The following is a 21,797-nucleotide window of genomic DNA, read 5'->3' on the forward strand; positions in this document are numbered from 1 at the left end:
ATCATATATTTGAAAGAATTTAATGTTATTTGCATGTATATGTGTTAATGTATGTTCATATGTGTGTGAATGTTATATTTTCAATGTTCGGTATAGTGCTGTTGGCTACCAAAATTTTGTTGTTTAGAATGAATAACAAATCCAGCAGAAATTATCAAGGTGCATTTTTAAAGTGTTGGTGTAAATCTATTTTAACAAATAATAAGTTCGAATGAGAAAGGCTGGGTCTCACCGCTAGGTGGATTAATTTAGGTTTTTTTAAGTGGCTGAATCGATAATTCTCTTTCTTGTTGTTTTACAAAGAGATGATTTTACTGAAACTGTTACTCTTTACGTATTGTATTTCGATTTGCGATTGGCTTAGTTCATGTGTTAGAATATCCATTTATTTAGCTCAACAAACTTTTAAACTTTTATAAAGAATTTCTGCTTTTCCTTGGGCATTAATCTATAGAGCAGAGTCAACAGCTATTTGACTTTATTATTTTTTTTGTATCTTATAAAATTTGTGAACAACTTGTGTGTTTTATTGAGAACAACTATTGACTTCATCTCTTCTTTGTAGTGCTATGAAAATTCGCAGTAGTAAATTGCACTCGCTATATACGGGACCAGTCCGAATTGCGCCTCCTGCGAATACATAAAACAAGGAGCATTATCGTGCTATGTGGCAGCCAGAATATCAGCGGTGAGTGAGAGAACAAACACTCTTTGCTTCACTCGTGTCGAGAAAATTGTCATGAAGAAAAATCAATACTATTCCAGACGTAGTGGCGTTCGGTGCGGGTTCGCTACGCAAATGCAGTGATTTGGTGATTTATAATCTAATAATTCGGCACAAAAATCGTGTTAATCGGTGTGTTTAATGTTAGCAAATAGTAACAAATGAGACGAATTCTTTGTTTCGAGAAGTGACCGGGGGTTTTTCTCGATTTTAGTGGAGTGATTGCATGATAGCATCGACGATTTGGAAACGTGAAAAAAGAACACTTTTTGCCCGAAAACTTTATGTATGGATTGATTAGAGCAAATTCACAGACAAGAGTCATTCACTAACAACAATTGTGTGCAAAAGCGAATTCCATTAAGGAAAACTTACATTGCAAAATCGCACCCTTCAAGAAAACCTTGCGGGAGTCAGCAAGGGGTGCGTCTCACGAGTCAGCCCCATTGGTTTATCAATAGTGAGTCCCGACTCCCGACCAACGACAAATAAGGGGGTGGAAGGCAAAACTAAAACGCTGACAAATGACACACTGGTGTACAGACGGGGCATTGATTACCGTTTTGTGTTTCTTCCAAGCAGCATTTTCAAAACATTATTCTGTTTCTAACGCGCCTTTCGCGTTGGGTTGCGCGATGTCGCATCGTTGGAGGTGCGGGTAACAATTTTATGTGCATGCACAAGTACACATATCCGCGTCACGACTGTTTGTTTTGCTTACATTCAAAGGTTGATACGCTATTATTGCATTAAATTTAATCCGAAACCGCGAAACCCAACCGGTCTCAGTCTGTGTTATGTTTTGATTAAGTCAAACCTTTATCAGTTGGCATTTTTGTTGTTATTGTTTTTTAATAGTTTGGAATGAGTTCAAATGATACTAAAAAATTGCAGTACTTATCACCATTGTTTAAATATAAGATAAATGGAACAGTGAAATTTGCAATAATAACTGATCGCGTAAGAGTCGAAAAAATGGGTGTATGAAACGTATTGCTTATTTGCAGCTGATAAAGGTTTTATTTTTAGTATACTCTGTTTGACGCTCGGCTAAACATTCAATCGTGAATTTGTGCAATTAAGATTAGTGACACTTTGCTTCGCTTCGAGCTCGTGATGGAGAGAATTATGTGTGAACGATATCATCCATTGGTGCGTTTTTAATACGTTAGCTTTGGATTAGGATTCTTTCTCGGCTGGAATATAAAGACGAGCTCCAGAGCTCGACTACACTTGAGGAAACACACAAAACAGTATTAGATCAAAATGAAAGGATTAATTTTTCTTGTGGCGTTGGCTCTGCTAAGATCTGTTGCAGTTGTAAATGGTAAGTTGTTTTGAGTTCAACATCGACTATGATAGACTGGGAATAATGGCGAACTAATTCGACAAGATTCCATTGAAACTAAACTGCAGAGAAAACTCGAGTTCTAACAGATCGGCTAAAAGTCCTCGGATGTTTAAAGTAAATATGTTGTATTGTTTTGGTAGAATTCAATTTTATTATAAGAAATAGCGATTTTCCAACTTTTTAATATCAATTCGGTATTACGAGGTCTGAGGTCTGAGCACAAAAAACATTTACTGGGGATTGACCGGGAAATCGTTTCATCAATTTTGCTATCGTCCGATATTTTGAGAGCGTAACTTTTCTCGATCAACATCACTTTACGATCCTACATAATCATGTTGTTTAGTTTTTTATCATATTCTGGTTTGATCTTTTGGACGTCTACTGCGTGACGTATTTTTCATTGAAATGAAATTCTATATCAACACTACACTTGAAACAGAAAAAAGTCCTCTGAGACCAACAAAGTTCTTATTTTCATTGCGTACAAAGTTATAAAATATATTTTGTGGAAAATACTTAAAATTTAGTTTTTTTTGTACTTAATTTTTGTTAGCTGCATTTTACAAGAGAGCGTTGTTTGAAGGAATTGTTGGAGCACATAAAACACCTATTTTTCTAAATATCACAAATCTCCACGACATTTCCTTACAAAGTTATAGCATATTTGAGCTTATTTTCTGATAACTTTAAGACCGTATAAAGTTAAAAGGGACAAGTGGAATCATGATATCAATACTTTTCCTCAAACTTTGGCTCAAGTACTACTTTTTCAAGTTTTCCAACATCTTTTGCATTGTTCGATCATCTACTTCATCGCTAAACAATGAAAGTCTTGCATTGAGCTCTGATTAACACAAAAAATGTTTCTCCAATTACTTCCGTACGTGTTTTGGTTCAGCTCTTTACCGGCAACATTTCGCAAGGACTGCAAAAAGCGGAGTAGTGGATATTTTCTAACCAAAATTGAGAAGTACTCGGCCAAAAAGAGGCTGGAAATTCAATAAAAGTTTTCAAATTTTGCCGTTTTTTGCACGTAGATTCTGAAAACTGGAATTCACCAAAGGTCAATCTTTGAACGGTATTCAAGCTGCTATATACCTAATTTACGGTGCCACTTTGAACGATTGAATACAGTAATGTTGAAAAATTTTATTTTTTCGACAATTTAAAAAATTTTCATTTGCATGAATGGTCCTGAACTGCCCTGAAAAAATCTTATAATTTAAACCCTAAAGAATCCGTTGAAAATTTTAAGACATAAAAAGACATTTTAAGACAAGAAAAATGCGACACTTGACGTTTTTTTTTCTTCTTTTAATTTTCAACCATTTTTAGAAGCAATTAGAAGAAGCTAGTTAAAATTTGAGAACGATACGAAATAAAGATATACATTCCATGCCAGTAATCTAAGTAAATACTCTCCAACGGACGTGTGGCTCGTTCTGTAACACTCTTAACCCTTTCCGACCGAGCCCACACAATTGTGTAGGTATAAAATAACTGATAACAAAACCTAAATCGAATCAAGTCCTATATAAAAACACTTGCTTGATCCGGTTTTTTATTTTTCGTAGCAGCTGCGATGTTGACACTAGCGTGTGGAAAATAAAACAACGAATAGGATGTTCAAAAAGTGAGAGAGGAGGTTTTGTTTAAATCACCTTCTACCTACGCAATTATGTAGGCCCGGTCGGAAAGGATTAAACGGCTCCCGGAACTGTTTTGTCATAGCACATGAGCCACAGATGCAAATTTTATCCAGCTTCATTACAAAACCAAGGGTCATCTCATGTTTCGCAAGGTGACACAATGCTTGTTGACTTGCAGGACCCATACAATAATGCCACAACTTACTTACCTCGGCTACGCTTATATTGGCTCAAAAAAAACTACATCCAAAGTCAGCACCCACAAATTGCCTCGTAGGTATGCCACAGCGATCAGTTCACCATCCCCCTTGAACTCCCCTCAGTCCTGACCAGGTGTGTTACGGATGTGATTTTTCAGACATCTGCAGATGTGGATGCGGATATGTGATTACAAATGCAGATGTAGAAGCGGATGTCAATTTTCATGCGGATGTTCCGCATTTACAGATGCGGTTGCGAATATTCGTAACATCCCTAGTCCTGACCATCGCGAGCAATCCATTTTGTGTGGTGAGAGCTTCTTGAACGAGAGCAAGTTTTTCCGAAGATACTGCTTTGTTAGACATACCTTGAATTACTCCATCATACTTTTCGGGTTTAGGTAGAACAGGATCTTCCCGGTTTCAGATTTTATTCTGGTCACCATTTACTATGAACGGTACTGCCTTCTTATCGACTGCCACTATGCCATTTCCTTCTAGTTTCTTAGAACGACAGTCATGCCGTCATGCGGGGATCATAGCTGCCGCGTGAGGTTAAGAATAAATGAACTAGCAAGTCCCTTTCTTCCATTTTCTCTCCTGCGGTCTTGATTCTTGAATTGCCGGACAAGATCATCAAATGCAGCGAAATGATCTTAGCAGTGTTTAATTCGAAACGGATTTTTTTCTTGAAGGTTTCTTTTGAAGCTTTCCACATTTCAGCTGCTGTTTGCTTTTGCCGAACAAATTGAAAGATTTCATCCGTTGGGAATCCAATAAAAATTGACTTGGTCTTTCTGTCGGTTTTGTTCCACTTCTTCAGAGCATCGTCTGCCGCCAAAGCTGGTTCTGCACAGATGAACCTTCAATTGCTATCAAGTGAAGCTTGACTCGGAAACACCAATTTTCGAAATTCTATCCGGTTAGCTGCGGGATGCGTTCCTTTGAATTGCCCATAACCTCTAGAATAGCTTCGAACTTTTGATTCGGACAAACGAAGACGAACTCAGACAATGTTAACGAACAAGGATTTTTTTAGAAAACATCTTTACTTACGACTTTTCCATGAGCGCTTGTCAACTTCTAAAGGAATGCCTGGCAGTGCCTACTGCCCTTGCAAAGTTCTCTGAATAAAGGAGTATTTAGAGTTCCGGATTTGATGTATTTGACGATCTTGATAACTGTCAAGATTATATGAATTACAGAAAGCAGTTTTAATAAAATTTATCATGGCCTTCGTTAACCCTCTAGGTGGGCTTTGCCACCCCCCCCCCCTCCCGATTGGGAACCACTGATTTAGAAGCAAGTTATTATATTAAAAATTTAACAATAAGTTAGATTTGCGAAATATATTGAATTCCCTTTTTAGCAGAGCAGGTGCGCCTCATGCACAGACAGACAACGTGCCACTCGATGACAATTTCTCCGACCAGAAAAATAACGAAAATAACAAAGTCATTGTTCTGCGATGATACAAGTATTTCCGTATAAGAAAAAAGGCTTCATGTCATATGCAGTCGATTGTAGCAAAGCTCATAATTTTTTACCTACTTACAAAAGGGTAAAATTCCTCCCTATGCTTCTAAAACTCAATTGATCAATTTTCCTCATAAGCCTAGAGCTTATTTAAATAGATGCGATTAATTTATTCTTAGCAAGCAAATTAAGAGTATACAAGCAAAGTATGTCAATGAGATGTTCATATCTTCTAGTTTTAGGAAATTTTAAACTTCGTTTGAAGGATAAACTTTTAATTTCCAAACAAATTTTCATACAGTTCTTTATGTTGTACCAATCTGGTCCACCTTTGTTCAATAAGGAAGAAATCGCTTCAAATGGTTGAATAGAGAATTCTGGAAATGATTTTGTAGCGCTCTGCTTGATTTGGTACATTCAAATTACATAGACTTACTCTGCCCATAATCGCATAATTGTAACATTTGCAAGATTGGTTGTTCGAAAAAATGACACTTTTATATTTTGACCTTAAATGCATTGTTCCCAATATATTCTTGCAAATGACGCTTCAAATAAACTTAGTATCATGAAGAAAGTACTACTTTACACTATGTATACATTGAACATTACTTTTGAAGTCAAATTAGTTGAAATTTTTGCAATGATACTTTTATACCGTCACTTTCAAGGTACTTTTGGAGTATATCGCAAGGGAAATGAAGTTTTTTTTGTTTTCAACAAGCATGAGCTGAACATCAGAAACGGATCACCGATGGTTGGCTACCGGACCAGAATAACCTCCGAGCTTTAAAGGATCCAGATGTGGATTTGGATGGAAGCTTTTTTTGACAAAAAAGTTGAAAAAGTTAAGCAGTGTGACAATTATACGGTTATTTACGCTATAAGACAAAACAACTTGGTATTTTTTACGACTTTTTTCAAACAAACATAAGTATATTTTTTCCAGATGTAAAAAATACATACTATTTCAAGCATTTCCCAATAAAAAGCACGAAATCCATAAAATGTCGAATGATTCAATTATGCGATTACAGGCAGTACTGGTGTCGAAACATTAGAAGCATTGCAATCCTCAATTGCTGCAATAAGCTATCTTAATAGTCAACAAGTTAGCAGTTAAGTTAATTGTAAAATTATATCCCTACGAATGATTAGCTTTTTCACGAAAACAAACGAATATTAATAATTCCTATTAAACATCTCTAATAGTGTTCATAGTGTTACAAGACATAGTGAGGTGCAATGAAAATTCAAATATTTAAAACGTTTGTATTGGTGAGTCTGTCAGCAGAACACGAACGCCGGTAATTTTTTGTCCATGTTTAGATCATCGATTTTGTAAAATAACAACTACCATGCGTCTTCATGTTTTCAAAACTTATGAGGCCGCTTAGTACCGCAGCAATAGCGTGCAAGAAACAACCCGTTTCGAGGAAATTTCCCCTTTAAATTTATATTTTCCCCTTTTTTACCTGGCGAATTCTGAAGAGAATCTAGATAAATCTGGAAGATTGGCATAACGGAAAACATGACTTGTTTCCAAGATGTTGTTTGTTCCCTACCGGTGATACCGCTGAATTTTCATTACATTCTCGCTTTGGTGAAATGCCAAATAATGTAAATGGAAAAAATTGATTGGCTTATGGTTGAATTTATTTTCATCTGACCACATTATAGATGTTCAAATTAGCTTATTCCTCGCTCGATATCGATTGACGCTTGGACCTCTAAACAAAATTTATATTATAAATTATATCCTAATACACTTGTTATTTTCTCATTTTTCTAGGAACGCCACTGAAAGTGCGCAACTGTTATCAGTACGGAACTACTTCCACCACTAATACTATCGATCAGACCAGTCCGGATAGTTCCGATGATTACGATGGCTACGATGAACCTTTGGATGCATCGGAAGGGACACATTTCGACAAAAATACGGTATTTACGAAAAATGGGTATTCTTTGCTTGGTGAAACGATCAACAAATGTCTTTTCATTTTAGTCCACCATAGTGGCGTGCTCGCGTTATGCGACATTCTGCTACGCATTATGGACCTTCGACGCTACTAAGAACACTACAAAGGTTGTTGTTCAAGGTCTGATAACCACACGTACCTATTTAGATTGTTTCATATTAAAAACTTTGTCTACCTTATCCAGGATGTTGGGAGCTATCGGATAAGAAGGAAACATGCTTGAAGAACGAATGCATCAGCCATAAGGAAACCAGCAGTGGTCACTTTTTCTGTTGCTGCTCGGGAGACAACTGTAACGGAAACTTTAGCTATGCTTCAACTCCGACCGTAATGGAAGGTATGGAGGCGGGTGCGGAAAGTGATTACACACCTTTCGCACCGTATACCTCGATATGGAGTTCCCCGACAGTTTATATCTGCTTTGCCATGGTTGGGATAATATTGATGTTGATCGTCGGATTTCTAACGTGTCGCACAACTACGAAGGCGGTTTCGGAGCTAGCTCCGTTAGCACCTTCGGGGCCAGGCTACAGCTCCAATTTGTATAATGTGGACAATTTGAAATTGGTTTCAATGATTGGGCAGGGAAAGTAAGTTGGATTCTAAAGTCAATATTAAATGTGCCGCAATAATTTTATATCATGTTTAGATACGGCACAGTTTGGAAGGGGATTGTCAATGAACAGCACGTAGCCGTAAAGCTATTTACTGCCCAGCATCGGCAATATTTTTTGAATGAAAAGGACATTTATACCATTCCTTTGATGGAGTCGCCATCTCTACTGACATATTTTGGTAATAATGATGTAAACATTTCCTATTTTCAGTTCTTAGCTAAAAAATTCCACTTTTAGGTTGCGATGAGCGACGCACCATGGACGATCGCGTTGAATATCTCTTGGTTCTCTCATTAGCTCCGCTGGGATGTCTACAGGACTGGCTAAGTGATAATAAAATGGGTTTCAGCATATTCTGCAAGATGGGAAAATCCATTGCCAATGGGTTGGCACATTTACATACAGAAATTCGCAAAGGAGATTTGATCAAGCCTTGTGTCTGCCACCGGGATCTTAACTCCAGAAATGTGCTGGTAAAGGCGGATCTATCGTGCTGTATATGTGATCTGGGTTTCGCTCTTAAAACGTTTGGACCACGGTACGAGTGTCGTGGGGAAATTGCATTGGCAGAAACCAAAAGCATCAACGAGGTTGGAACTTTGCGCTACATGGCACCAGAGGTGCTGGAAGGGGCTGTTAATCTGCGTGACTGTGAATCGGCTTTAAAACAAATTGATGTATATTCGCTTGGACTGGTGCTGTGGGAACTGGCGACAAGATGTGAGGACTTCTATCCGGATGAAAGTATGATTCCTGAATACAAGGCACCGTACGAGGAAGAAATCGGTACCAACCCAAATTTCGAACAAATGCAAGTTCTGGTATCAAGGAACAAAGCCCGACCAAGATTTCCCGTAAACTACGAAAACAGCGTGGCTGCCAAGGTTGTGAAAGATACGTGTGAGGATTGCTGGGACCACGACGCAGAGGCTCGTTTAACGGCACTTTGTGTTCAAGAACGTATTCAGGATATAATAACAATGAATCCCAAAGCTCAACTTCTCAAAGGACAGTCACCTCCGTTGAGTACAACTAATTTGATCATCACACCCACAGCAACTCATACCAAAGTTAGCCCAACAGCTGTCTCATTTATGACGCCACCCAATCAGCGAATCATTCCTCAAGTTAATTTCTACAACTGTGATACCACACTAGCTGCGGCGGTGCCCTACGCAAAGAAAGTCAACGTTGCTTTCCAATCTCGCGCAAACATGGTGAACGTCCCGAAACACAACATAAACGATGCGTACATACCTGACGAAGAGGATAGGTTTAAATCTTTCACCAATGAGCAACCGGACGTAACATTCCGAAACCCGCATGTCCTCCCAAAGTTGGAAAACAATGATGTTCAGCACAAGATGAAAGGCCTAAATAGTGTTAAAGCGATGCTGCAGAAAACTTTCCATAAATCAATTCCCTACGTCCAGCCGGACTGTGACGATAAATCTAATTTAGTCGAAAACACTTTTGCTTGTAAGACACACATGGAGAATCCAGTTGCTGAACTGGCCTCCGTGAACTCGAAAAAATCTCACATTACACTGATCAATGCAGCTGATAATGACATCGAGAAGCGGTCAGCCGAGCGACCGAATAACTTGGATCTATCCTCTGGCAGTACCGGTTGTTATGAGAATAATCTTATTCGATCATCGTCCACCGGTAAATCGTTATTCAAAACGTTAACGGACGATTTCACCAGCCAACCATTCACAATGGTGCAAACGGGCTCTCCAAATCCGAAGCTTCGAATTGTTGTTTCAAAATCGGCAAACGCCGTCAAGAATCTCAACACTAGTCGCACAAGTCTAAATGACCAGAATAATCAAAATGATAGCAAAAACATGAAACGCCAAAGATCTTTAGAAGTATTTCATGAAGTTTTCGGACCGAAGGGTAGCATCGAGCGTCTGCGAAATCCCAGCCAGAGGGTAAAAACACCCGGTGACGTTCCACCGTCGGTGCGCAAAGTTCGGGCTTCGAAGACCCTCTCGTTGTACGACGATAGAATGATGGAGGCCAGCAAGCTAATGGCCAACTCTGTATAGCACGAGGAGGTACTTTTGCTGGAACTTTAATCAAGCAGACAGCGAGAGGACATTTCAACAAATACGAATAGCGGAAACACAAGAAGACTTAGGTAGTGATAGAATGCTGCAAGATAAAGCGCGAAGCAAATGAGTATTATTTATGGCATTACAAACAGGTGAATCTCTATTGACTCAGTCATTCGAAAGAAAACTTTTGTTCTTTCGTTCTTTAATTTAGCATAGTTCAAAGCAAAGATAATGATGGAAATCTTTGTTGGGGGATTCCTTTCTGGAACTAAAATAATAAATGAAACAATGTACTCGTTATTAGAGAAGGTAATGATAACAAAATTAACATTAGTTTTTCAAGCTGTCTACATCAAGTTGGAATTTCTGCGCCAATGATTATTAATATATAGAGGTGATAGGAATCTGGACACGCACTAAATTGTGAAAATGAGATATGGTATCTTATTATTAAGCACGAAAATTAAATTCATAAATACTACACATTACTTTAAAATGTTTTTAATATGATTATAAGTTTGATTATAAGATATCTCCGCTGTAATTACGTACTTGTTGCCATGTGTCTTCATTACTCACAACTTTTGTCTATATTCTGCTAGAAATGGTCAAAGAAACCTGTTGCACACTTGAGTTTCTATTGTTGTAAGGTAGCCTTTAGCTGTGAGCTAACCTAGGGAACCAGTAGATCAGTTGTTTGCTTGCAAGAGGCCGCCGATTGCGACAGCGGGTCGTTTCAGAATGTATCCTACCCGCAACGTGTAACAATCAACATCATGGTAAGATACAAAATGTTTGGAAGAGATCTTTAAGAAAGTGGTACAGTCGGAGCTATAAATTTATGGAACAAATTATTCGAGGGGAATTATATATTCCCCTAGTATAAATGTTACATTTAGTTCATGATGGTAAGTAGGGGAATATCGCTGGTTCCGGGAAAACGTTACAAACCATTTGCAGTCACCAAAGTGATTTTTAGAATCGCTCTGGTGTGGGAGACAGTGAGAATATGGCCTCTGATATGAAGCAACCAAACGCATTGCGTACGATGGGGTCCGCCACAGAAGGCAGAATCACGAAAGGCAGAATCATGAAAGGCAGAACTCTATGACCGTACACACAAGGCAGACGATTTCAAAAGGCAGAATTTTGGAGGTCATGAAAGGTAGAATCACTGGTAGCAGAACCTGACTCACGATAGCCAAGTGCGTGATGACAAATTGGTGCGAATCCTGGTCACGGTATCAAGTATGCTATTCTACATTTATTATTTAATATTATTTGGTACGAGACATAATAACTGGTCACAAGCAATGACCAGTTTTGATGGGATGTGCAAATCAAGTCTAATAATTATACCCGAAACGCGCAAATTGGCTTGGCTCAGGTCCTAAAGACTCTCACGGCATCGCGGAGAATAATTCTCCGATATTAGGTACAACTTACACTAGTCTCAACGGCTTGACCCATAATCGAGGGCACAAGCGGCGGCCTCTCGCATACAAACAAATGATCTACTGGTTTTCTAGGATTATTCAAACAGGTTTTCTTTCCCTTAGTTACGTCCGAACGAGCGGTATGTGTTGTGTAGTATGCGAGTGTGTGTTGTTAAAAAGAAAATAGACCATTTTTTGATTCTGCCATTCTTGCTCTCTGTGATTCTGCCATTCGTTATTCTGCCTTATGAAATATTCTACCTTTCGTAATTCTGCTTTTCGTGATTCTGGCTTTCGTGATTCTGCGTTTTGATTTTCTGCCTTTCGTAGGAGACCCATTATAACTTTGTAAAAGACTCTTCAAAGTCGATTTTGGAGTATACTACCTGGGCTGAAAAGACTAACCTACTATTGAAGAAAAACTATAACACTGGTCAACAAAGGCGAATTTTTGTGCCCCTAGCGAGCTCGGAAGTGCACCAAAGGCCGCAGAGTAATTACTCGACGGGTTCATCGCTTTTACGTCACAGGAAAACTCCATTTAAGTTTCTGAAGACTTAACGTACTGCCGATTCGACTAGAATTGAGCCGTTGAGAGGAAAAGTGGAACATGTGCCATAAAGTAAATTTTTCAGGAGACGCGATAAATGAAACATTCGAATAGTAAATTACTTTCCTTAAATTTTTCCAACATATCTGCACTAAATCATTGCTGGAAAGGTTTCAAAAGACGGTACATGAAAACATAACGAGTTCTGGTTGAGAAACTTACGCAAACTTCAATGGAAAAACATGTACCACTCTGCCGGTACCCGGCTAACTGTCCCATAAAGAAAAACCAACATGTTGAGAAAACGGCAACGTAAATTGTACTACAATAAAACAACATCAGTCTAGTTAATTGAATTACATACTTCTATATGCCTAAAATTATCCGATATGCACTAATCTGGAGCAAGATTAAATGTTCGCAGTTTGTACCACTATGCAGTGGGACTGTAATGCGGGTACTTTCAATATGGAACAAACATGACTTGGTATTTTTTTCCATGTTTTTCCATACCAAAGGATCAATTTTATATTTTTTTCGGAAAGTATGATAACAATTAAGTCGTTTCCTGATGATAACTCGAAAGTGACAAAAATCAATATGGGACAGCTATACCGGTACCGGCAGCACTTTTGTTCTATGGGAAAAATAATGACAAACGTTAAGAGTAAAATTGGTACATGTCCGGTCTGAGCATGAAGGATGCATTATATAGACCGTTCCGATAATTATAAATACACTTACGATCAACCGTCATTTCAAATAACGTGCAGTATTTAACCAAACTTTGGTTGCGTCCTGTTGTTTACATCCAAAAGAAACAGATGCTGTCATTTTTTCTAACATTTAGTGCGAAATTTTGAAAATGCGTGGCCTTTCTCCCGAGCAAAGAAAGCGAATTGTGCACAAATGGGGCACCGTGAGTGGTCTTTCTATAAGAAAATTAGCCAGAGAAGAAGGTATAAGTGTCGGAGCAGTTCAAACCGTATTGCGGAAGTATTGTGAAGAGTGCACATTTACTGATGCCCCAAGACGTGGTAGAAAACCCGGGCCTGTTGATCCCACAATGGACAAAAAGGTTAAGGAGTACTACAAGCGGCATCCTTCAGTATCAGTACGAGATGTGGCGAGAAAGCTTGGAACCTCGGCGTGTAACGTTATGCGTACCAAGGGAAGAATGGATCTGCAGACCCGTCGGAAGCAGAAGCAGCCAAAACGAAATCCAAAACAAGCTGAATCTGTGAAACCGAGAGCTCGGAAGCTTTATGACAAACTTCTGACCAAAAAAATGGGGTGTGTTATCATGGATGACGAAACCTACATGAAGCTGGACTATAAGACTTTGCCAGGACCGCAATTGTATACATCACCGAAGGGACAGGATGTCCCTGGACCAGTGAAAGCCATTCATACCGAAAAATTCGGCAAGAAGGTAATGGTTTGGCAGGCCATTTGTGAATGTGGGAAAATATCTCGTCCATTCATTACGAATGACACAATGAATGGTAAAATTTACGTGAAAGAGTGTTTGCAGAAAAGGTTGTTACCCATGGTTAAGCAGCATAACAATCCTCCAATCTTTTGGCCCGATCTTGCTTCCTGCCATTACTCTAAGGATGCACTAGGGTGGTATAAAACAAATAATGTCACATGTGTCCCAAAGGAGATGAATCCTCCAAACTGCCCTGAAATTCGCCCTATTGAAACTTTATGGGCTTTGACCAAGGCAAAGCTGAGGAAATATGTCAAACCAGCGGACAATGTTGAAAAATTTAAAAAAGATTGGCTTAAAGTGGTAAAAATGGTCGTAGAACTGTGCAAAAGCTTATGAGTAGTGTTAAGAGAAAAGTTAGAGAACTCGCGTATCCTACGAAAAAAATCCCAACTTGAATTGGAACTGGAAAGAAAACGCTTATTATCTATATTTCAGAATGAAATGACCCGAAAAAATCCTGTATTTTTTGTTTTATTCAAGAAAGAAGATGTATTTATAATTTTCGGAACAGTCTATAGCTCGTTAATCTTAGGATATAGAACTTTCATGTCTTCAGCAGAGTTGTCCAAGTCATTGAGTACTAAAGAAATATGATCTTTTTGTTAAGGAATTATGTCACTTCGTAGGGCTAGTGTATATGTATTTGGTGACAGACAAAATTTACATAATCTAGATCGACTGAGGCCAATTCAAAGGAAAACACACCCTGGTATCCTTAGGATTCCCGCATAATCAATAACCATAAACGGATGATCATTCATATGGTTTAACGATACCCCATACAGTCCGAACTATATCCCGAACTAGTTGTTAAGCACGTTTTATGGTTATTGATTATGCGGGTTGTTATTTGGCCGATAATAATTACACGATGGACCCAGGCTCAACTTTTAATAGACTACCGGTTGCCCTCCAGATCCAGAAATACCGTAGAAAGGGAAAACTGAAAATTGTTTTGGCTATAACTCTTATATAAGTTATCAGATCTCGGCTTTTCTCTGGTATTATTGGCAATAATATGCGTTCTGCATTAATTTATACAAAAAAACCCAACAATTGAAAAAATGGCACATGTACCACTCGAGAGATTTTTTTGTCGACCATTCAACACAAGTTTGACCTGAAGCTGAAATTGAAAATAAATTAAAGATTATAGCATTTTCGTGCCTCTGCCTGCTCGTATTGTGATTGTTTGCACAGTGCCCGATGGCTTTCTTTTTTGTACTATTGTTACTGTAACGAAACCACTTTTCATCACCCGTCACGTTGCGATAAAGAAAACTTTTCCTTTTTTGCCACTGAAACAGTTGCTCACAGGCGAAGAAACGACGCTGAACATCCCTTGGTTTCAAATCAGGAGCCCAAATTTCTTGATTTGTAATAATTCTCAAAGCCTGCAATCGTTTGGAAATGGCTTAGTGGTAGGATTACCATTTGGTCGGGGTTAAAAATCAGAACATCTTTTTCCGGTACAAATTTGATAGAAGGTGTTTTCACTTTTTGAGGTATCAATAAAAAAACACGTAATTTGAGATATGCACTTCGAAATACGCCAAAACACTCATTAATTCATTCAAAGTATTTCTAGTAGAGATGGTCGGGTTTGATGTTTTTCAAACCCGTACCCGACCCGAACCCGAATTTTTTTTTCGGTCAAAACCCGAACCCGAAACTTTTTTATTCGTTCAAACCCGAACCCGACCCGAACCCGAAAATTTTATTTCATTGAAACCCGAACCCGACCCGAACCCGAAATTGTGAAACCCGAACCCGAGATTTCATAGATTTTATAATCGGGTTTCGGGTTTATATACCCAAACCCGACCTGAACCCGACATTTTCAAACCCGAGCCCGACCCGAACCCGAAAATTTTTTTTTCACAAAACCCGAACCCGACCCGTACCCGACACTTTTAAAAATTTTCAAACCCGAACCCGAAAATATTTTTTTCACAAAACCCGAACCCGAACCGTACCCGTCGGGTACGGGTCGGGTTCGGGTTTCGGGTTTGAAAACCCGAAACCCGACCATCTCTAATTTCTAGTACGATCCCATTTTGCAACTTTGATTCATTAGGCGTTAGTAGATACTTGAAATATGCAGCACACGTAAGCTAAAATTGGATCCTAAACTTTTACACGGTTTTACAATTTTCATATGTCAGCTGAAAGAGAGAAATTTTCTGAGCAAAACGTGATTTTTAAAAAATGTTTATCGTTGTCCGTCGGTTTTTAAATGAAGAATAACCAACTACTCGAAATGCCTTAAATGACAGTTCTCCCATATTGCATGGGTGAATGTTATTTAAGACATTCCGATCAGTTTGTCATTCTTCATTTAAAAACCGAAAGACAACGATAAACATTTTTCAAAAATCATATTTTGCTCATGAAACGCGGCTTTTTCAAATGATATATAAAAACTTGTATCCAGCTTTTTATGCGCCATAATGGCGGACGCTATAATGCAAAGTTCGTAATAAATCACCCATCTTTTGACAACTCTGCTTGCGTCAGCTTGAAGTCTTCACTTATCTTACCAAAAGATAAATAAATCTGATAACATTTGTGTTGCCAATTCCTCAAAAATCCCAAAACTGACGTAAGTAGAGAGGTTCGCATATTACGAACACGCATTATAGCGACCGCCATTAAAAAAGCAAAACCTTGGTACTACATTCCGATTCGGAACTTGACCTTCTGTGTATTATACACAGACTGTTTAGTGTACAGGACAACTGCGGGGCTATTGCTACGATCCTACTGACACTAACAGTCTCTCCCGAGCCGAGACTCGAACCTACGACGACTGGCTTGTTAAGCCAGCATCGTACCTCGAGACCAACTGGAATTACGGTGCGTAAAAAGCTGGATAGCTTTAGTATCCAACTGTCAGATGTTTGACGGTTGCAACGACTAGACAATGCCTCTTGTCAAGATTCACCCAAAAGAAAAAAAATCGTTCGAAATGAGTCCGTTTTGTTCCGGAGTCAAGGTAAAAGTACTGAACAACCTTCAACATCTCTGAATAACCGGTATTATTCAGAAAAAATCAGGACAAATGCCAAAATATGAAAAATTAATTAGGACGCTCCAAACGGGTCTCAAAATCAGGACATGTCCTGCTGAATCAGGACGGATGGTATCCCTACTTGGGGGCAACCCCTCACATTGAAGTAAGCTGTTCCTGCGTTTGGCCTAAAACCTCATCAAGCGATTACTCCAATGCAGCGTCTTCGAAGGTTTTTTGTCTTTCTCTCTCGCGTCCAGGCGTTAACAACAAAATTATCAGCTTTTAAGCGGCGGAATCAATCACAGCACGCAGTTACATACAGAGCAGCACTTCCGCAAACTTTTTTAACTATCGATGTACTTCAAATGACAAAAGTAAAACTTCCCGCAAATGATGATTATTTAACACAAAATCAAACATTTTCACACATCTAGAAGTACACTAAGGTCGCTTTTGCGGTTTTCTTACGCGGCTATTTTTACACGGATTCCGGAATTTACGCGGTATTTTTTTCTTACGCGGATTCCGGAATAATTTTACTCGGATTCCGGAATTTACGCCTTTTTTAACGCGGCTTCCCAAAACTTACGCGTTTTTTTTAACGCGGATTCCGGAATTCACGCGGTTTTTTTATGTGGTTTCCTTTTACGCGGCACGTATCCTCCGCGTGAAAAGCGACTTTAGTGTATATGATGCCACAATAAAATCACTAACGCGTCAAAGCGGCTCAAAAAATTTCTCCTATTGTGTGTAATCAATTGTTAAGAAACGCAGCTCCCATCGCGCCTGGTTTCCTAGATCTACGGTTTTGTACTTACTAACTTACTTTCCTAGTGGACCATCCCTCAGGATTTCACCCACGTCACAATGTTACGTCAACGCACTCGGTCCATGGCAGCTTGTGTCCAGTTGCTTGAGCGTCCTACATTTCCAAGATCTTGCTCCACTTGATCTAACCACCTAGCTCATTGCGCGCCTCTATGTCTTGTACCGGCCGGATTCGAGGCGAACACCAATTTTGCGGGATTATTGTCCGACATTCTCACAACATGTCCACCCATTTACCCTTCTTAGCTTTAGCAGCTTTCCAAATACCTCAACACCTTTTGTGAAGTCCGTAGCAGGCACAACTTCCAGCTACAATACGTCTGCGGATACCAATTACTAATGATTCGAGGTACACAAAATTCGACAACCACCTCGAACTCATCTACGCGGTCACTACCTATGCAGGCCCTATCGCGCTTGATTCCCCCTGCTAGCAGATACTTGGTCTTCGACGTATTCCAGTCTTTTTTATTCGCGCCAGCCTTTTTTTATTCGCGACACTTTTGGAGGATTTCTACGTACGAATGCAATAATCAATGTCAAACGAATGCAATAATCAATGTCGTTGAATAGCTAAAGGTCAAGGTCAATTATCCCCATATATTGTCAATACGGAATGCTCATTTCCTAGAAATGACTGGTTTAACGGCGAATGCAAATAGTTAGTCGAGGAAATGAACGCATCACGGGAGAGAATGCTGCATCACCGAACGAGAGCGAACGTGGAACGATACCGACAGGCACTCGACAGCCAAAACTCAGTCCTCCGAAGAAAGAAGCGCCAGTAAGCCAGTAAAAGGACCAGATCGCGTAACGATGGAAAAGCTGTACCAAGCTAACGAAACTCAGAAGAAGCTCACATAAAGGCTACGTGCCGCAAGCTGAATGGTGGAAGAGTAGATTGGCCGGTTGAAAAACAATAAAGTTGCTGGAGTGGACCAACTTCCCAGCGAGTTGTTGAAATACGGTGGAGAAACACTGGGTAGAGTCGTGCCTTGGGTCATTGTCAAAATTTGGGAAAGAGAACGAGTACCGGATGGGAACGGAACGTGGAGAAGGCGAATGAACCACGAACTGCAGGAGCTGCTTGGGGAGCCATCTATCGTCTAAACCACTAAGATTGGTTGCGGGTGCTGGGCATGTCGTAAGGATGTCGGACGACAGCCCGGTAAAGATGATTCTTGAAACCAATCCGTCGGGATCGAGATGGAGGGGTGCAGAACGTGCAAAGTGGATCGATCAGGTGGAAGACGACTTACGGACCCTACGCAGAATGCAGAGCTGGCGAGCTGCAGCCATGGACTGAGTGGAATGGAGACGATTTTAAGTACAGCAAAGGCCGCGCCACGACTTGGGACCGTTTGATAAGGTCAGGCAAGCCAGAATGGTTTGTTTGATCGGTTTTATCTACAACTTTGCCGAAGACGTCACACCTATAAAACAAATCAACGTTCTCGCTCTGAAAATATTTGTTATCATCAATACCATTTTCACATAAGCTTTTCTTAAAGGAATTAAGAGGACAAAATGACAGCTCTAGCCCATAGAAACATATGTGTAAAATTTATTTAATTTTGATCAATAAATATCTATTTTATTCTAACATTATTCGAGATCGCCCGATTGCAATATCGGTGAATCTGTTGCCAATTCTGTCAAAATATCGGAAGTGGGTATGCAAATAATTACACTATAGTCACAAATTCAGTTAACAGCGAAATCACTCAATTGAATTTCGGATCAAAGCATGTGAGTACATTTTTTTTATTATTTATTAGTACGAACAAAATTTGAACTTAACAGACCAAAGGGTTGTTACTCACGAATTAACACAAAGAAGTACACTATTGGTCAGATATTTCTGCGTCAGGGACAAAATTTGAGCGCTTTGAGCGACAATACTTACGGGACAAGATAGTGTCATTCTATTTCTCCTATCGGTAACAAACTTAGATTAAGATCAAGCATTTAACACAATAAACGTTTCACTGAAAGTATACCACGTATAACGATAACACAGATCAGATTAAGAATTCGAAAGTATTTCCTATGAGTACAATATTTATAGATGTTGTGTCAAATGAGGCCTAGTTATATTTATCATAAATCAAATGTCACAAATAACGAATTGCTTTGTCCGTAATGCCTTTTGTTGCGAACGTGTAATATAATATCATGTTTTACTTTGATTAAGTATATGCGTCATAGTATGACGTTTCAATCTCATTTGAAGAATTTCACAATTGATCGTCTCGTACTGTTATTAATCTAGAAGCTAATTTAATGAGGCTGACAACTGGTCTCTGTACTTACATTTCAAACTCGTGACTGTTTATTACTATTTATGCGTTTTAAGTCCAAATTATCCAGCTGTATAGAGACAAAAATAAATAAACCAATTAATTGACACAGGTATGACAAATTACTCACCAGCTATTACGCTATAAATTGCAGTTTAGTTTTTATTTTTCACGTCCGTGAACCCGTCTGTTGTGTCGGTAGAAACTCTGCACAAACCTAAACGACACATTGCATCGTTCGCAGATAAACGGCTTCTCACCGGTGTGCTTTGTCATGTGCGTTTTTAGTAGGCAAGGCCATTCGAACGATTCATTGCAATACGGACAGCCAACCGATTTTTTTAACGCGTTTTTGGGACATTGTGAATCGTCGATAAGTCGATGGTTCACCTCCATATGATTTTGCAGCTCATCAGAGCTGCCAAAAAATTCCTCGCATTCCACGCAGTAGTTGCTGAAATCGCTCAAAACCGGTGTGCCCGAAGGACTGCTTTTGCTGCATGCTGCATTAGACTCATCGGGATGATGTTTACTAACGTGGTGCTCTAGTTTCCCGATTCTATTGAATCTTTTGCCGCAAATTTTACAATCCAATCGCGTAGTTTTGTGTGTTTGTTCATGAACGTATAAATTCAAAGCCGACTTCAATTCCTTTCCACATATTCCACACTTATAAGTACCATTCTCTGTTTCGCCTCCACAAACATTTTGTAACAGCGGCAGCTCATCGTAATTAATCCAATCCCTAGACTGACTCTCCTCGCTTTCAGTATCACCACTGTTAGGCCTAGGGATGGCAGAAGCCCCTGATTCTGCGGGTTCGTCTAGAAAGCTTATGTGAAATACTTGTCCATTTTTCACTACCACCTCTTCCATTTGACCCATATCGTTCAGATGGTTTCGCTCGAGATTTTCTGCGGACAACGGGCCTGAAGGTGGTGGTGCAACGATTGGATATTGCTGTTGAGGTGGATGCGGTTGAAAAGTGAATGGAGGTGATGGTAGACTAATGCCTGAAAGCTGTTGGGGCTGTGGTCCACATTGCGCTAGTGCCAACGTTGGAGGAAAGCGCACATAAGCACGCGGAACTGGTCCCATCAATGGGTTTGGACAGGCAGCTGGATCCATCAGCCCTGCTGGACATGCTAGTCCTACTGGTGGCGGGGGAAGCAAATTGAAGTTTTCGTATTGTGTTCCTATCGTAGGCTGCGATGGCATTTGTGGCAAAATTGGATAAGGATTTGGCCCACCGCCGTCGAACTCATTCCAATAACTGAATAGAGGATCTTCAGAATAAATATTTGACTGCATTGAGAGCAGATACAATACACAAAAAAATCTTACGGCACAAACGATAAAATGCACTGTTATTCATATAATTTAATAAGATTGAAATGAGCTAGTAAACCACTTGAGAACAAATTATAATGCCTTCTTGACTTCTACAGAGAAAATATACAGGAATAAAATTTATTGACATCTTTCCTTCGTTTGTCTCTTCATCACATCGTCGGTTGAAATGGTTGCCAAAAACTTTAGATTTTCGTACGAACATAATCGCTTTGTCACATCGAGGGGGATAAATGTACACACATTAATTCCGATTTGGGTATTCTGCAACACATTTTACTGGTTTGAACTGTGAATTGGGTTGTTCAGCTATATCGGTTTTTTTTTGTATCATTTGAAAGAGCTGCATTTACTAAGCAAAACGAGATTTTCAAAAATTTTCTATCGTTGTCCTTCAATTTTTAAATCACGATTTAAAACTGCTCGAAATCGCTACAATGACATTTCGCCCACATACATAAGACATACGTAACACTGGCGTTGTTTTCTGGTACACGTTGTCCCATAGTACTCCGTACCTCGTCCTGTCAAACTGCTTGATAAATAATGAACAAAATGAATTTTCTTTTTCTCGGCTTTATCGAGCCCCAAAGAAAATCGCATAAAGAACTGTCAAAAAGTTATTTACAAAATCAATGCAGCATTTTTCGAGTAGGAACGAGACAAATGCAGGGCTAATTAATTAATTAGTAATTTTATTCAGAGCGTGGTACCATTCGAGTAGTTCATTTTGTACCAACTTTTTAGACGATTTCTTCCT

General features: G+C 39.3%; 2 protein-coding genes across 10 annotated transcripts; one reads left to right on the forward strand and one right to left on the reverse strand.

Moving 5' to 3' along the window:
• Positions 1 to 700: 700 nt before the first annotated feature.
• LOC129723232 (bone morphogenetic protein receptor type-2) lies at positions 701 to 10,553 on the forward strand. 8 transcript variants are annotated; one of them, XM_055677309.1, is made up of 7 exons: positions 701 to 856; positions 1,754 to 2,051; positions 7,196 to 7,347; positions 7,412 to 7,505; positions 7,570 to 7,975; positions 8,035 to 8,180; positions 8,240 to 10,553. In XM_055677309.1, exons 2-7 carry the CDS (start codon positions 1,991 to 1,993, stop codon positions 10,054 to 10,056), a joined length of 2,676 nt encoding a protein of 891 aa, XP_055533284.1. In that variant the 5' UTR covers positions 701 to 856; positions 1,754 to 1,990; the 3' UTR covers positions 10,057 to 10,553. The 8 variants fall into 8 exon arrangements, with proteins under 8 accessions (XP_055533284.1, XP_055533286.1, XP_055533287.1 ...); XM_055677311.1 differs by having other exon boundaries at positions 707 to 856; positions 1,732 to 2,051; XM_055677312.1 differs by having other exon boundaries at positions 715 to 812.
• An 8,596-nt stretch (positions 10,554 to 19,149) lies between these two features.
• Positions 19,150 to 21,197, reverse strand: LOC129721954 (zinc finger protein 60-like). Of its 2 annotated transcripts, XR_008727529.1 has the most exons (4): positions 21,032 to 21,196; positions 19,818 to 20,973; positions 19,701 to 19,757; positions 19,150 to 19,375 (listed from the first exon to the last, which is right to left on the reverse strand). XR_008727529.1 is itself a non-coding variant. In XM_055675088.1 (2 exons), the coding sequence occupies exon 1, from the start codon at positions 20,996 to 20,998 to the stop codon at positions 19,850 to 19,852; it is 1,149 nt and encodes a 382-aa protein (XP_055531063.1). In that variant the 5' UTR covers positions 20,999 to 21,197; the 3' UTR covers positions 19,153 to 19,757; positions 19,818 to 19,849. The 2 variants fall into 2 exon arrangements, 1 of the variants encoding a protein (XP_055531063.1); XM_055675088.1 differs by having other exon boundaries at positions 19,153 to 19,757; positions 19,818 to 21,197.
• Between the last annotated feature and the right edge of the window lie 600 nt (positions 21,198 to 21,797).

The sequence above is a fragment of the Wyeomyia smithii genome, chromosome 2, assembly GCF_029784165.1.
Source record: "Wyeomyia smithii strain HCP4-BCI-WySm-NY-G18 chromosome 2, ASM2978416v1, whole genome shotgun sequence".
Classification (NCBI taxonomy): domain Eukaryota; kingdom Metazoa; phylum Arthropoda; class Insecta; order Diptera; family Culicidae; genus Wyeomyia; species Wyeomyia smithii.